Genomic DNA, 14,568 nt, shown 5'->3' on the forward strand with positions numbered 1-14,568 from the left:
ATGCCCCGGACTGCGCTTTCTCTCTGCTGGACCACAGACACCCCCGTGTGGGTAGATCAATGGCCCTTGCCTAAAGAAAAGCTTGCAGTGGCAGCCCAGTTAATTTTGGAGCAACTCGAACTGGGGCACATTGAACCTTCCACCAGCCCATGGAACACACCCATCTTTGTCATCAGAAAAAAGGCATCTGGGAAATACCGTCTTCTTCAAGACCTTCGAAGGGTTAATGAACAATTGCAACCAATGGGGACCTTGCAACCCGGCATTCCTAATCCCAACATGCTGCCACAAGACCATCAACTTGCAGTCATCGATCTCAAGGACTGCTTTTTCTCTATTCCTCTGGCACCACAAGACAGACAGCGTTTTGCCTTTACTCTGCCTGTCCTGAACAATTCCCAACCTACCCAGCGCTTTCAATGGGTGGTTCTTCCACAGGGAATGCGAAATTCTCCAACTTTATGCCAGTATTTTGTGGATAAGGCACTTCAACCATTTCGTGAGCGCCACCTAGCGGTCCTCTGTTACCATTACATGGATGATATTTTGATTTCCTCATCGCACATCTCTGATGCTCTTCTTGAGGACTTAACTCATACTATGATGCAAGCAGGATTGACTGTGGCTAAAGAAAAAATTCAGCGGACTTCACCTATTGTGTATCTGGGACACAAGTTGACAGCATCTGCAGCTATTCCTGTCACGCCTCAATTGCAGTTCCCGGAGCATCTTAAATTGGTGGATTTGCAACAGCTCTTGGGACAGTTGAATTGGATCAAGAATTACCTAGATCTACCCACTTCTACCCTGTCTCCATTGTTTACTGCCCTGAAAGGACACAAGGATGCAGCAGACAGGATCACTATTACCCCTGCGATGGAAGAGGCTTTAAAAACTGTGAACGATCACCTACGCAGATGTATGGTGGATAGAATACCATCTCTATCCATGTCCCAGTTGTCCCTTGCAGTATTTGCCACCCCACTCCTTCCAACAGCTATATTGTACACTACAGGCCAGAAGCCTGGGACTGTATCTATTGTGGAATGGCTTCACCTGCCTCATACTCCTCCGCGTAATGTGTATGCTACACCCAACAGTGTCATGGACCTTGTTGTAAAAGGCCGACATCGGGCCCTCGCCCTCTCTGGAATGGACTTACAGTCAGTGTACCTGCCCTTCTCCCAAGAAGAATTTATGCATTTGATGATGACAGCCGTTTCTACTCAAATAGCTTTTGCTGACTTCTTAGGAAAAATTATTCACAATCCCCCTAGAGACCCTCGTTTGTCTTTCCTTACAGGGCTACGTTATGTCCTGCGAACTGCCTTGTCCCCCCTACCCTTACCCTCCGCCCTCACTGTCTTCACTGATGGTACCAAATCCAGGGGGGTGGTGGTGTGGGAAGAGGAGGGGGAATGGAGAAGTTTGTATACCTCTGTGCAGTCCTCAGCACAACGTGCTGAATTAGCAGCTGTAATTTTAGCATTCCAACAGTTTGCTGATATCCCTTTCAATCTCATTGTGGATACTCAGTACGTATATAATCTGTTGAATGTGCTACCGCTGTCTTATATTACTCCTGCCATTGATGACAATTTGTTTACATTGTTTTCCACCTTGCAGAGCTTGGTACAAGCTAGAATTTGTCAGTTTTATGTGGCACATCTTAGATCTCACACTGGCCACCCTGGGTATTTGGCTGAAGGTAATGCCCGGGCAGACCAAGCTTTGAAGAATGGTATTTTTTCATTGTTTTCTGATCCGTTTGAAAGTCATTCTGTATTCCATCAAAATGCTAAAGTTCTGGCAAAATCTTTTTCGTTGCCCATTTCTCAAGCTCGGGACATTGTGTCACAGTGTGCTGTGTGTTCCAAATCACCCACAGTCATCCCTTATGATGCAGTCAACCCTAGAGGTCTGCATCCCCTGGCAATTTGGCAAATGGATGTCACCCACACACCATCTTTGGCTCCATTTTCTAAGGTGCATCTCACTGTGGACACTGCCTCTGGTTTTATTTGGGCCTCTCCTCTTAAAGGAGAGACTACTCGTCATGTTATTCAGCATTTGATGCGTTGTTTTGCTGTTATGGGAAAACCCCATACCTTAAAAACCGATAATGGCCCTGCATATATTTCTCAGGCCTTTTCTGATTTTTGTTCTTTGTGGGATGTTAAGTTGATTCATGGCATACCCTTCAACTCTACAGGGCAGGCGATCGTCGAGCGCGCCCACCTGACTTTTAAGACTCTTCTCAATAAGCAATTGGGAGGCCGCTCGGCTACTGTTTCTGAAATACCTCTTGTTGTGCATCAAGTGTTGTTTACCTTAAATCATCTGTTGTACCCTCACAATAAGAATTTTACGCCTGCTGAACTTCATTTCAGGAAGGAAGAAGTACTGCAGCGCCCTCTAGTGTCTTATAGGTTGCTTCCAGATCCACAGTGGAAGGGTCCAACTTCCTTGGTTTCCTGGGGTCGCGGATTCGCTGCCATCGACGTGGACGGAGAAATACGATGGGTTCCAGCTCGGTGTGTTCGGCCTTGGCGCTCTTCTGTTGCCTCGCCTTCGCCCAAGGGGACACCAGCACCTTGAAATCGTATTCTACGCTGTCTGCCAGTGATGACCTTCCACCTGATCTCAACCCGCACTGCAGCTGGAGACGTCGCCACATTGATGTGCCCTGGATGAAGTCACCTTCCACAGCTGTTCCAGTGTTTCCTGGCACGTTGAAAGACCATCTTCGTCCCTACCGCCTTGACCCTCCTCCCCCCTGGGAAACCACCGTGACTGCTAATCACCCCTCTGTGGACACTGTGAGACATCGTTTTCATCGTGCTGCTCTTTTGCGGAAAGCCCAGAGACCTGAACCTTATCATCAGATTTGGAACAACAATACGTATGTTAGGGACATAAATAATTTTGCTTCTATACTTAATCTTTCTGAATGTTGGGTATGTATGCATATTCCTCCTCAATCGAAGAGATCTGGTATATTATTGCATGGTATTCCAGTAAATGCCTCATATAAGATTAGTAATAATACGAAGGATAATCGTACTAGTTCACCCCCTGTGTTTTTGTCACTTATGGAAACAGCGTCTTATTGTTTTCTTTTTAATCATAATAGTAGTAACTTTTTAGGTCATTATCCCTATTGTAATTGGACCTATGAGTATATTAATGGATCTTCTTGTTTTCTTAATGTTACCACTATGAGTGGTAGGCCAAAAGTTTTAGTTAATAATGTCATGACCAACATGACTTATGGGCAACAGGCTGCGTGTAGAGATTTTAATGTTTGGCTTGATTGGATGAAGAAAAGCCACCAATCTACATGCTTGCTTCAATCTGATTTATGGTTATTTTGTGGTACAAGAGCCTACAAAGAAATCCCCTCTGCCTTTTCTGGAACCTGTACTTTAGGAATAGTCATACCCCTGGTGTATAAAATGGACAAGCTCCCAACAGTCCGTTTGCGTAACAAAAGGGAAGTGCATTCACCTATCTCTCAATATACAGGGACAGCCATCTCTAGGTCTCTTCTGCCCTCTTTAGGTGCAGCTATGAATTACCGTGATCTGCATAAATTGGCAAATTGGACTGAAGCCTTGTTTAACTCTACCATTTTGGCTTTAAAATTAATTAACAAAGAAATGTCAGAATTGAGAGATGTGGCTCTTGAAAATCGTTATGCTTTAGATATTATCCTTGCTTCTAAAGGTGGAGTTTGTGCCTTAATTCATTCCCATTGTTGTATGTATATATCTGATCAATCAGCCAATATTTCTGCTACTATTGATTATATGGAACAAATGATAGCCCATAATCCTTTGAATCCACCTGAAGGTTTTGATCCATGGGAATGGTTATCTTCCTGGTTACCTAATAGAGTATGGTTAAGAAAACTTTTGCTAATTGTAATTTTGCTTGTTGCAGGATTCATTGTGTTGTGTTGCTGCATTCAATGCCTACCTTCTCTGTATGGTCAGTGTACTACGTGGTGGTACAAACCACAACCCGCCACAGGGATGACAAGAAGGATTTATGTTGCAAGTTATAAGCGTTTAGAAAATGAGACAAATGACTCTGCTTAGGTTTAGTTAAGAAAAGCTTTATTTTTCATAAAATAAATAAGAAAAGAGGGCATGTGGGAATATGGTTGAGTTTACCTATAGGGAAAATGGGCGCATGGGTGGAAATGTACTGCAGCCTGACCTTTTGGTAGGGCAGGCTGTGTTAAGCATGATCAGCGCGTGGACACCTTATGCTGGCCTGTGATTGGCTTATACAGCATACCCTGATAGTGGAGTGATTTTCCTTATATGGTATTGTCTTTTACTGTTGAGTTGATACAATGTTCTGTGAAATAATAAAATGCTAGGCCGCAGCAGTTTGAGCATGTGCAGGCCTGATCAGTTCTGTTCAGCTCAGTTCAGCTCAGTTGTTGCTGGCTAGGCCTATTCAATACATTTTTGGTGTGAGACTGATTTATTTCTTATGGCGAGCAGGCCCTCGTCACAGGGGGGCCCGGCTGCACCGGGCGCAACATCTGGGGGGTAGGGTTAGGGGGCGCAAATTACTTGCCTTGCCCCGGGTGCTGACAACCCATGCTACGCCACTGGCAACGACACTTGCCAAGTATGGGAGAAAATGGGTTTTCCATCAGAAGAGTTTACCTCTTTCCCCATTAGGGATTCTGAAGAGCATGGAATTAGTAAAGTGAGATCCCGTCTCTTTTTGTCCTTGTTTTTAAGTTCCATCTATGTATTTGTAACAGGATGGATAGAGATGCAGAAACGGATCTTCCTGCATGTATTGGATGAAAGGGTAACAGTGTGGTAGATTTTTTTATTCTCTCATAGCCAGCAATTTCTTATTTTGAGAACTTCAAAAATTCTCACTAGGCCTGAGAGTGATCATGTGCCAGTCCAGTAATAACAATTTTTTAATCACTTGGACTAATACCACCAGTGATAGTTCCTACAGATACAGCAGCAGTGTGTGTGGTAGTGCAGATGGGTCACTGCTGCTGCCTGGCTTCTGATCACAATGTGTTGCTGGCCCTTAGCAGAGGGGAGGGACGAGACATGGGGCACTCGGTGCTGTGTGGCATGGCACAGCCCATTTGACTCTCTTGCTGTTATGTGTCTGCACAGCACCTCACTCCCTACACCTTGCCCCTCTGTCTCCAATAAGTGCCAACAATATGCCATATTCAGAAGCCAGCAGAGCAATGGTACCCCCACCTACTTCACTGCATGGGCTGCTACTGTAATTTGAGTCCAAGAAAGCAAACAATTGTGTTGAAATAGAAAAGTGGAAGAAGGAATAAACTAGCTTGCAATGTTCCCTGAGGATATTTTTCTTCGAGAACCATTTTTGACTTACCTGGAAATCGTTGACACAACAGCACAAGTAATTAGACTCTTCATGGTTATCTCTAAAGCTGCCTACCCAGTTAAACAAAATAACAAAAGTGTGCTGCTCAGAAATGCACTTTAGCTGGAGCGATAAGGAAATGGGGGCAAGATGATTCGCTAGAAAATGTCACCTATATACATGTGCACAGAGGGTATTAAAATTCATTGCAATCTACAAGGGATTTGATTTAAATCTTCTAAATTCAAAACATAGCCCCATGCTCTACAACTGCTTTGTCAAGTCTGATATCTGATTTGGGGGACCTCTGGCATGCAGGGTCTCTGAAAAACTGAGTGAGAGTGGATATCTCTTTGGAACTAAAGTCGTGAGATGGAAACTGGAGTTTCCTTGAGTAGGTAGAACAGTAAGGAATTCCCACAAAATTCCGAACCTGAAGAAAACAATGTGCCAACTGTGGCATCTGTTGTCCTATAAAGGGTGCAGTTTTTATACTTTTGAACCCTATAGTTCAGATATGAATGATGCTTGAGTTTGTGCTGATCCACACAACTTACAGTGAAAATTGTGTCAGGCTCCTACAGCGATTGCAGTGGTGTCCTAGGAAGAAGGTACCTGACTTATCTTTGGGACACTTCCTGCTTTTCCTGCCCTACATGCAGCACTCAGCCAGAAGTCTGGGCAAATAGATATCTAGATAGGACCTTGTTTAAGAAGACATATTCTACCTAGCTCCCCATCCTTGAGTTTTAGATATGGCTATAAAATCAGGCAGCTCACAGATAAAGCTGATGGCACAGCTCACATAGGAAATGGACCATTTAAGTGTTTCAGATTGACTGGCAATCAAATCTGGGACCTGCATTCTTTAGGACTGACCTGAGAGTGACAGGTAAAAGCTTTGCGAGCGATCTCTGCTGTGGGGGAAAGCAATCATGCTTTTAAAATGTCATTGCATTCTACATGTTACAAACTGTAGCTGAAAACCTTCAAGCATTCCTGACAGCTGGATCTCCATGGAAATACGGCACACTGAAAGAACACAGCTATTTTAAGAACTGGGCTAAAGTTGGGAAGTGTATCTGTGGGAAACAAACTGCATTAGAGCACTCACAGTAATTTAACAGGGAAATGGCTGGGATAAGTGGTGGGAGTGTGTGGCAAAAGCAGTGATATTTGATCCTGAGTCTCCTCTTAATCAGATATGACCTTTCTAGGCAAGAAGCAGCAGGAAAGAAAGAAAACTGATTGTCCTTAATATATATTTCAGGTGGCACTTTGAAAGATTCCTAATCGATCTGCCAGTTGGCTGTTTACCTTCTTCTTTTCAAAGCCAACAGTGTATTAGTAGGGCTATTTATAGATATAATGTTACTGGTACTGAGCCTTTGGCCCAAACTACACGTTTTGTGAGAGATCCATAGTTAATACCTTTCTCAGAAGAGCTGACTTTTGTGATCTGTGGGGTCTCTAAGATTCCCCATACCCCTCATTCCTCCAGAAACTACCTCCCCATAGCTCTACAGTTTATTTCCCCATGCTTTCCCCCAAGTTGTGTAAGCAAATGAAATAAATTTTAAATGAATATTGATCACCAGTGGGGGGGGGTGTCAATTACTTTAAAAGCCATTACTTAGGAGGCTTATGGAGATATGAAATAATGAGTGCTAGCAAGAGGCTGCCATCTTTCGGTCTGAGGCACAAATGCTCAGCAGGGCTGAGAACTGATAGCACAGGTGACAGCAGGTTTGTTGAACCATGACGATATATAGCTAGCTGTGATCTTGATGCATTCAATTTATTTTGAAGTGGCATTCCATTTACCTAATTTCCTTTAATTTCAACACAAATTTTGATTTCCTCCAAATCAGCTAGAAGTGCTGTGCTGTCAAGGGGTTGGCTAGTCAATGTTGGTCCCACAAAAGATGGCATTCCTGTTTTCATTACACTCCCTCTGAAGGAGCAGATATGTAGCTTGGGGGTCCTTCTGTATCCATCACAGTTGCTTCAGTCGCTGAGTGCCTTCCCTTAATTTTGGCTGGTGGTCTAGCAATGCCTGAACAGTGATAGACTAATTTATGTTGTCTATGCTCTAGGTTAGTAAAGAAACGACCATATTTTTTGCTCTATAAGATGCACCCAACCATAAGACGAACCTAGTTTTAGAGGAGAATAAGAAAAAAAATATTCTCTCCCTCTCTGCACAGCGCCCCTTCAGCGAAGCGGCAGAAGAAATGGAGCCCCTTCCATTTCTCCTCCCGCTTTGCTGAAGGAGTGCTGCACAGGGAGGGAAAGCTGCGCAGTGCCTCTCCAGCGAAGCGAAGCCAGGAGAGCAAGAGGGATCAGTGCGCACCGACCATAAGACGCACACACATTTCCCCTTACTTTGTAGGAGGGGAAAAGTCTGTCTTATAGAGCGAAAAATAGGGTAATTTTTATTATTCATAATTTTCATGCCAGTCATTTAATTCCTGGTGTTCACACTACATTTTCTGTTAATGTAACTTTTACATAGCCCATTAGGTAAGTTAACACACTCTCTGCATGGAGGAGAGGGAAGATCACTGCCTTTTCCTTTCCCTACCTTGGCCCTCAGATCCTCTCTACCAGTATGGGGGCGTGGCATTAGCTAGTACTGTGAGTCTGCCTCTCAAATGCTTTACCTAGAAATGTGGCTGTCCCACTTAACAAGGAAGACCTAGCTTACAGGGCTAGGTCTGGGAGATCACCTGAATGATGTGGGATAAGAAAGAGGGACAGGAAACTGTCCTCCTGTGAATTTCATTACATTGCATGCCTTAGGATGCAAGCCAATCCATTTCACAAAAAGTTGGAAAAGTGCTCTGTGGAAATCCACAGGCAGGACCCAAGCACAAGAACACTCTCCCCTCCTTTGGCTTCCAGCAACTGGCTTGCAGAAGCATGCTGCTTCCTACTGTAGAGGCATAGATAGCACAGCTATCATAGCCTTCGATAACCCGCTCCTCCATGCTTCTGTTCCATCATGCAGAACCAGCTTTTCTCCAGTTCAGCCATGGAGAGAAAACAATTCATTTGGATAGAACATGGCAAGCATGCTTCCCAGCACCCAAATAATGCTACATCTGTATTTACTTACTTGATTATTCAATACAGTGGTACCTCGGGTTACATACACTTCAGGTTACATATGCTTCAGGTTACAGACTCAGAAATATTACCTCGGGTTAAGTACTTTGCTTCAGGATGAGAACAGAAATCGTGCTCCGGCGGTGCAGCAGCAGCAGGAGGCCCCATTAGCTAAAGTGGTTCTTCAGGTTAAGAATGGTTTCAGGTTAAGAATGGACCTCCGGAACAAATTAAGTACTTAACCTGAGGTACCACTGTATATTTTATATCCAACTTCTCTCCCATTGAAGAACCCAAGGCAGTGCACCCTGAGCACCCAGGTGGCAGCTGCAGACCCTTTATAATTATCAGCACATAAAAACAAATTATCATATTTTTTTATTTTAGCAACACGTTTTAACAAAGTAGACATAAGAAACTGCACAATTTTATGACAAAGCTGTGCACATGAGTCTGAGAGAGACAAGTAAAAAGAAACTAAACATTATCGCTGACGTCATGTTCAATGAAGTCAGCATGTACCTAATGCCACTAAAGACATACTACTCTGCAGTAGGATTGACTTTAAATAAAATGCTAGACTAACTTCTAGTGGTCATTTTAATTTGCTTCACATTTGTACTTAAAAATTATATTTTAAAAAACCTCCACATTTTTTCCTACTTACTAATAAAAAACCCCCACAAGGACAGATCAGATTGCTAAGGCTCTTCTGGTATTAATACCTAGGAATCTTTCTGTACCTAGTAAGGAGCCCCTTTATCCCAAACCATGCTACCCATCAAACTAATTGGAAGAAAAACTCGGTGGCAGCTTACTATTAATAGACCTGCAGTTTCAAAGGACACACATACTACCAGAAAATCCATACCCTTTCTGTCCTAATCCTGTGAAAAATACAAAGTTACAGCACTTTTGACAGCATTGTTTGTTCTTGCTTTTCCACTCCACTGAGGGGAGGAATGCCATGAAGCTCTGCCAATTTCAAGATGGTTCCTGCTGAGAAAGAATTGCCCTCATTCAGGTTTGAAATACAGTAACCTACAAGCTTGTGTATACAGAGCACTTTTTGGATGTACCTAACTTGTGCTTTTCCCCTTTTCCCATCCTTAGTACCTTTCGTAACACAAATGTTCACAACTCCTTTGCTCTCAAAAGAATTACCAAAGCTGCAATGTAAAAAAATCTATTATTATTATTATTATTATTATTATTATTATTTTAATCATTACGGCATTTGCTGGTATCGGACATCTTCATGTATCTTGGTCTAAAGTAGTCTTGCATGATGTCTCAGGAGATGTGTACTGATAGACAGAGATTATCTCTTTCAAAAAATTAAAAAGAATTCCAGGGCTTTGTGAACCAGATCAGAGGATATAGACATGAACTCTCGGAAATGTCCATGCAGGTTCACTTCAGGACTCGTTTCAAGGTCTCATCTGTGAAGTTGTTGTTCACTGCAAAGACAAAAAGAACATCCACTCTTCAGCTTACCTACAGAATAATTATATAGCATTTACACTGCCCAAAGGCAAGGACCCTACATCTTAACCTAATTCTAAATGTTAAGCCAGGCCCTCCACCAAGACATTGTTTGCCTCAAGCAATATCTGCCTTGTAGATGACACTGGGAGCCATTGTTGGTGGATGCATTTTGCATTAAGCCCAAGTTACTGTTTGCTTTGCAAAAGCACTACAGTGGTCCCTCGCAAGACGAAATTAATCCGTTCCGTGAGGCTCTTCGTATAGCGGTTTTTTTGTCTTGCAAAGCAAGCCCATTGACAACTTAGCGGATTAGCGCTATTAGCGGTTTAGCGGCTTTTAGCGATCAGCTGTTAAGCGGCTTATCAGCGGATCAGCTAATAAGCGGCTTAACGGCTTAGGAAAAGGGGGGGGGGGAAAGGAAAAAAAAAACCGCAGGAACTCGCAAGACATTTTCGTCTTGCGAAGCAAGCCCATAGGGAAATTCGTTTAGCGAAGCGCCTCCAAAACGGAAAACCCTTTCGTCTAGCGGGTTTTCCGTCTTGCGAGGCGTTCGTCTTGCGGGGCACCACTGTATCTGTATCTGCTCTGGTGATGCTCTTGTGTAACACCTCAGCAGGTATTTTATCTCTGTGCAAAGGGACCCTCAGATATAAGACTTTAGCTCCTAAAGTTTTAAGCAGCCAACAAATACTTAACAGTTGTCTCTGGTGCCATTGAGGCACACAGCTAAAAAGTATTCTCCTTTATCTTCTTCCCACTACCCCAAAGCTACCAGTGCAGCAGAAGACCTGAAATTGATTAGCTTGCAATCAGGATCTTCTCTAAAATCAAGGAAAGGACCAACACCAGCACTTTAGCAGGGTGCATTATCCTGAACCTAAACTCACTGCCTGTTACTACTAACATATTTTTCAAAATAAGTTTTAACCATTGTGTTTCCGGTTATCAGTCTAATATTTGCATTATTAGTTTATTCACAACCCAAAACCACTTTGTTCTTTGGTGGTAAATGAATTGGACTCTCATTTACCACCCAAAAGATTAAGTGGGTTTGGGTTTAGGGAACTGACTGCTTTTAATGAAAGGGCAGGTGTTATGCTGTTTTTATTGTAATTATTGGTATGGTTTTAATAGGTTTTATATATGCATCTACAGTAGTTTTACTTCTATCAACTTTTTTCATGATCCCTGTAAGCCGCCTTGAGTCCTGCCATGGAAAAAAGCGGGATAAATATATAATAATTATTATAAAGTAACTATAAATGCAAACACTGGTGGTAAATGAGAGTCAAACCTTTTGGTTCTGTGTGGCCTTACAGCAAAAGTAATCACCAAAGCATGGCAGCATCCTGCCCCAATTAAAATTTGGCCCCAAAACTTCAGCAGGCTGTTGAAGCACATTTGCAACAAATGGTAAGTCCCTTTCACTACAATGATACAACGCTTCTAATAATTGCAATGCATCACACTGGCTTACAACAACAAAAAGCAAAGACAGTAGTAGCTCAGTGGCAAAGCACCTGCTTGTTATGCAAATAGCCGCAGGTTCAGCCCACAGCATCTTCATGTAGGGCTGGGAAAAATCTCTGCCTGAAGCGCACTGCATAGCAGCTGCCACTTCCTGCAGTCCTATCCTAAACGTACCGGTATCGTTGTCCGGCTTACAGGTCCATTGTCGTTTTGGTGCTTTCTGTGGTGTGGAAGTTCTGAGCTGTCTCGATAATCTTTTCCCTTGGTGTTCTGCATGTCAAGCACCACTTGACTCTTGGATGGAAGAGGTGGTTTGCTGTGTCCTACTTCAGACCTTGAGAATTTGACAGGTTTCTTCAGTGGTGGCACTAGGGGGTCTAAGTTGGAACAGGGCTTCTGCTTGCCAAAAGTCTTTTCAGGCACTGCAGTCTTTCCCTCGGATTGGGTGGAATAGGTGTGACAACGAACTCTGGATGCAGGAACTGGGAAGGGTGGGGAGGACTGCTGCTTGTATGCCGATTTGCTACTATCAGGCTCTGGTAACTTGGGGAAAGGGAAGCTCTGGTCAGGGATATTTGGGAGCTCTTTTCGAGACATCTTAGAGAATTCCTGCTCTCTCTTGGACGGCACTTTGTCCTTGGTTTTTGCAAAGTCATAAAGTGGGTTATCAATCATTTCTGGTTTAGGGTACATGTCATCTGGTAGAAATGGCTCTATCATGCTTTTCCTCACCTCGGCATACCTGCAATGGGAAAGGAGTGGGGGAAATATCAAAGGGAAAGCAAGGACAGGTTAAACCAAAGAAATTAAATGAGGCGGGGAAGTAATCAAAATGACTGTGATAAAATACATGAGAATAAAATGCTGGTGAAGACTGAACTTTATACAAAACAGTGGTATTAAAAACCTGTTCACCACCACGACAGTGCTCAGATTTTAAAAAGTGCCTTCTGCTGGGCTGGAAATGATTTATTGAAATTAGATGTACCAACTATGCACTTCAGAGAGGTTACTGTGTCTGCTTACTAGGAAGGTGGTGATGCTGGTGGCACCTCACTTAATATTTTCTACTTTCTATGGTTCACGGGTGGGGAATCTGATGTTCTCGAAATGTTGGACTACAGCTTTTTTTAGCTGCAGCAAGCATAGCCAGTTGTCTGGAATAATAGGAACAACTGGAGTGTCATAAGTTCCCAATCGCTTTTAACACCTGGCACCTACAACCCAGTCAATCTCTCAGACGCTGATGAATCACTCTGTTAAAGAGCAGGAGAATGAGGAGGAATTAGAACATCTCTAGAGGGTGTGCAAAAACTCACACTTGATCCTTTCGATGAGTTGTAGACTGAGTGGGTGCTCTTGGAGATCCGGGTGACTGGCTGGAAGGCGTGGTGGGAGACTCTAGCCCCATCAGACAAGTACTGTCTTTGGATTGTAGGTCATAGTTCCATGCAGCAGGCAGCTGGTCTGGTGAAGGGATCTGCTTAAGCTGGCCTGTTGCAGGGAATTGTTGAGAGGCAGCCGCCATCCGTAAGTAGCTGGGATTATTGATATCTGTGGTCACTGTACTTCTGAGGAGAAACAGTTGCGGAAGACAGAAAATCAGTCAGAATACAGAGTTAGAGAAGCGAAACCCAACCCTTAGCATAGAATATCAGTAGCTGGGAAGTGCAACTGGGCATGTTGCGCTCATGTCCAGTTTATAAGCTTCTTACAAACATCTGGCTGGCCACTGTGAGAACAGGATGCTGGACTAGATGGGCCACTGGCCTGATCCAGTGTTCTTAATACAAAGTTAGAGAAGCAAGGTTTTTATCTAGAGCAGCTTTTCCCAACCTGGTGCTCTCCAGATGTTCTGAACTCAGCTCCCTATCAGCCCCAGCCACCACAGCCAATGGTCAGGGATGCTGGGAGCTGGGAGTCTAGCAATATTTGGAGGCTGCCTGCATTTCCAGGCTCTTCTTCTAGGCAGGAAGAATTCTTTAGTGCATACAGCAAAGCGCACTAAGGTAAAAATCACTACCGCAAAGGATCAGTCTTGCTTGGTTCATCTAGAGAAGTTGTCGCCGTTCCTCGATAGCGGGCAATAGCTGCTGCTTCTTTGGCCATTATGTGAGTGGATTTTCTGCTGGAACAAGGCTCCCTTTCAGGGGAAGACAGTGCGTTAGTAGGTTCCATAATCTGATAATTTTCAAACATAATGGTAGCATTTTCTCCATGCAGCCATTTCTCACATCTGTTACTTTATTTGGAGATAGTTTTCAATGCTCTTATTATATTCTCTTGGTGTGCTGGGGAATAATACATGTAAACAACTTTCTTGTTTATTCTGCAATGCACACAAGCTCTGGCAGATCCATATCTGCCTGAGGGCACGTCACCAGCCAACACGTCAGTCATCTTTGCACACATAAATTAACTGCCTTTATCCTACCTATTCACCGGCTCCCACTCTTTGGCATAGTCTACACAGCTCGAGACCCTCACTGGTTTCTGGCCAGCAGCCTCATCCCGTTCAATCTTCACAAAATCTAGAGGAAAGACACAAAAGAAATATAACAGTGCTTAGGGCTGCAGTACAAGTTTGTAACATTTAGGTTCTAAATCCCTGAGATGCAGTCTCCAACTAAACAGTTCCACAAGCACAAGGAATTTTTGCCATGCAATGGAACTTCCTCAGCCTCTCCTCCCCCTGTGTGACTCCTAAAACTGTTCCAGGGGTCCCAACAGGCGGGTTTCAAGACCAGGCCCATCTGCCTCATTCTCTAGTAGAATTTGGGTGGTTAGCTGAATTCATCTCCCCTCACTGCCTACATAGGCCTGAGAGGGTCTCTGTACTTGTTAAGAGTTACATAAATGGGAAAAAAATCCATTCATCCTAGTGTAACATGGAGGTAGTTCATGGGGGTGGGCAGTGGCATTCTCTTGGTACCAGGGCAAGGATGAACCAGTGTAGTGAAGGGGGCAGGTGAGCTCCAGGGATGGCACTGCAAATAATAATAATATAATAATAATAAAATTTTATTTCTATGCCGCCCTCCCCAGCCAGTCCTCACCACCACCACCTCTCCTTGCCCCATCTCTGTCATGGTGAGCACATTGCTGCCAGGAAAACAT

General features: G+C 43.6%; 2 protein-coding genes across 2 annotated transcripts in view; one reads left to right on the forward strand and one right to left on the reverse strand.

Annotated features, from left to right (window-relative positions):
- Positions 1-2,598, forward strand: LOC307217461 (endogenous retrovirus group K member 11 Pol protein; the record flags this gene model as incomplete). The annotated part of the gene is made up of 1 exon (XM_079978629.1): positions 1-2,598. The coding sequence occupies one exon, from the start codon at positions 1-3 to the stop codon at positions 2,596-2,598; it is 2,598 nt and encodes an 865-aa protein (XP_079834755.1).
- Positions 2,599-8,854: 6,256 nt separating this feature from the next.
- Positions 8,855-14,568, reverse strand: part of INPP5D (inositol polyphosphate-5-phosphatase D) — a 59,705-nt gene continuing 53,991 nt past the window's right edge. Inside the window, exons 24-28 of the mRNA XM_079976835.1 lie at positions 13,886-13,982; positions 13,475-13,594; positions 12,771-13,022; positions 11,626-12,193; positions 8,855-9,953 (exon numbers count right to left, since the gene is read on the reverse strand). Coding sequence (XP_079832961.1) covers positions 9,951-9,953; positions 11,626-12,193; positions 12,771-13,022; positions 13,475-13,594; positions 13,886-13,982 — 1,040 coding nt within the window. The 3' untranslated portion in view covers positions 8,855-9,950. The remainder of the gene's footprint in view (positions 9,954-11,625; positions 12,194-12,770; positions 13,023-13,474; positions 13,595-13,885; positions 13,983-14,568) is intronic.

The sequence above is a fragment of the Podarcis cretensis genome (genome assembly GCF_951804945.1).
Source record: "Podarcis cretensis genome assembly, chromosome: 5".
Lineage (NCBI taxonomy): Eukaryota > Metazoa > Chordata > Lepidosauria > Squamata > Lacertidae > Podarcis > Podarcis cretensis.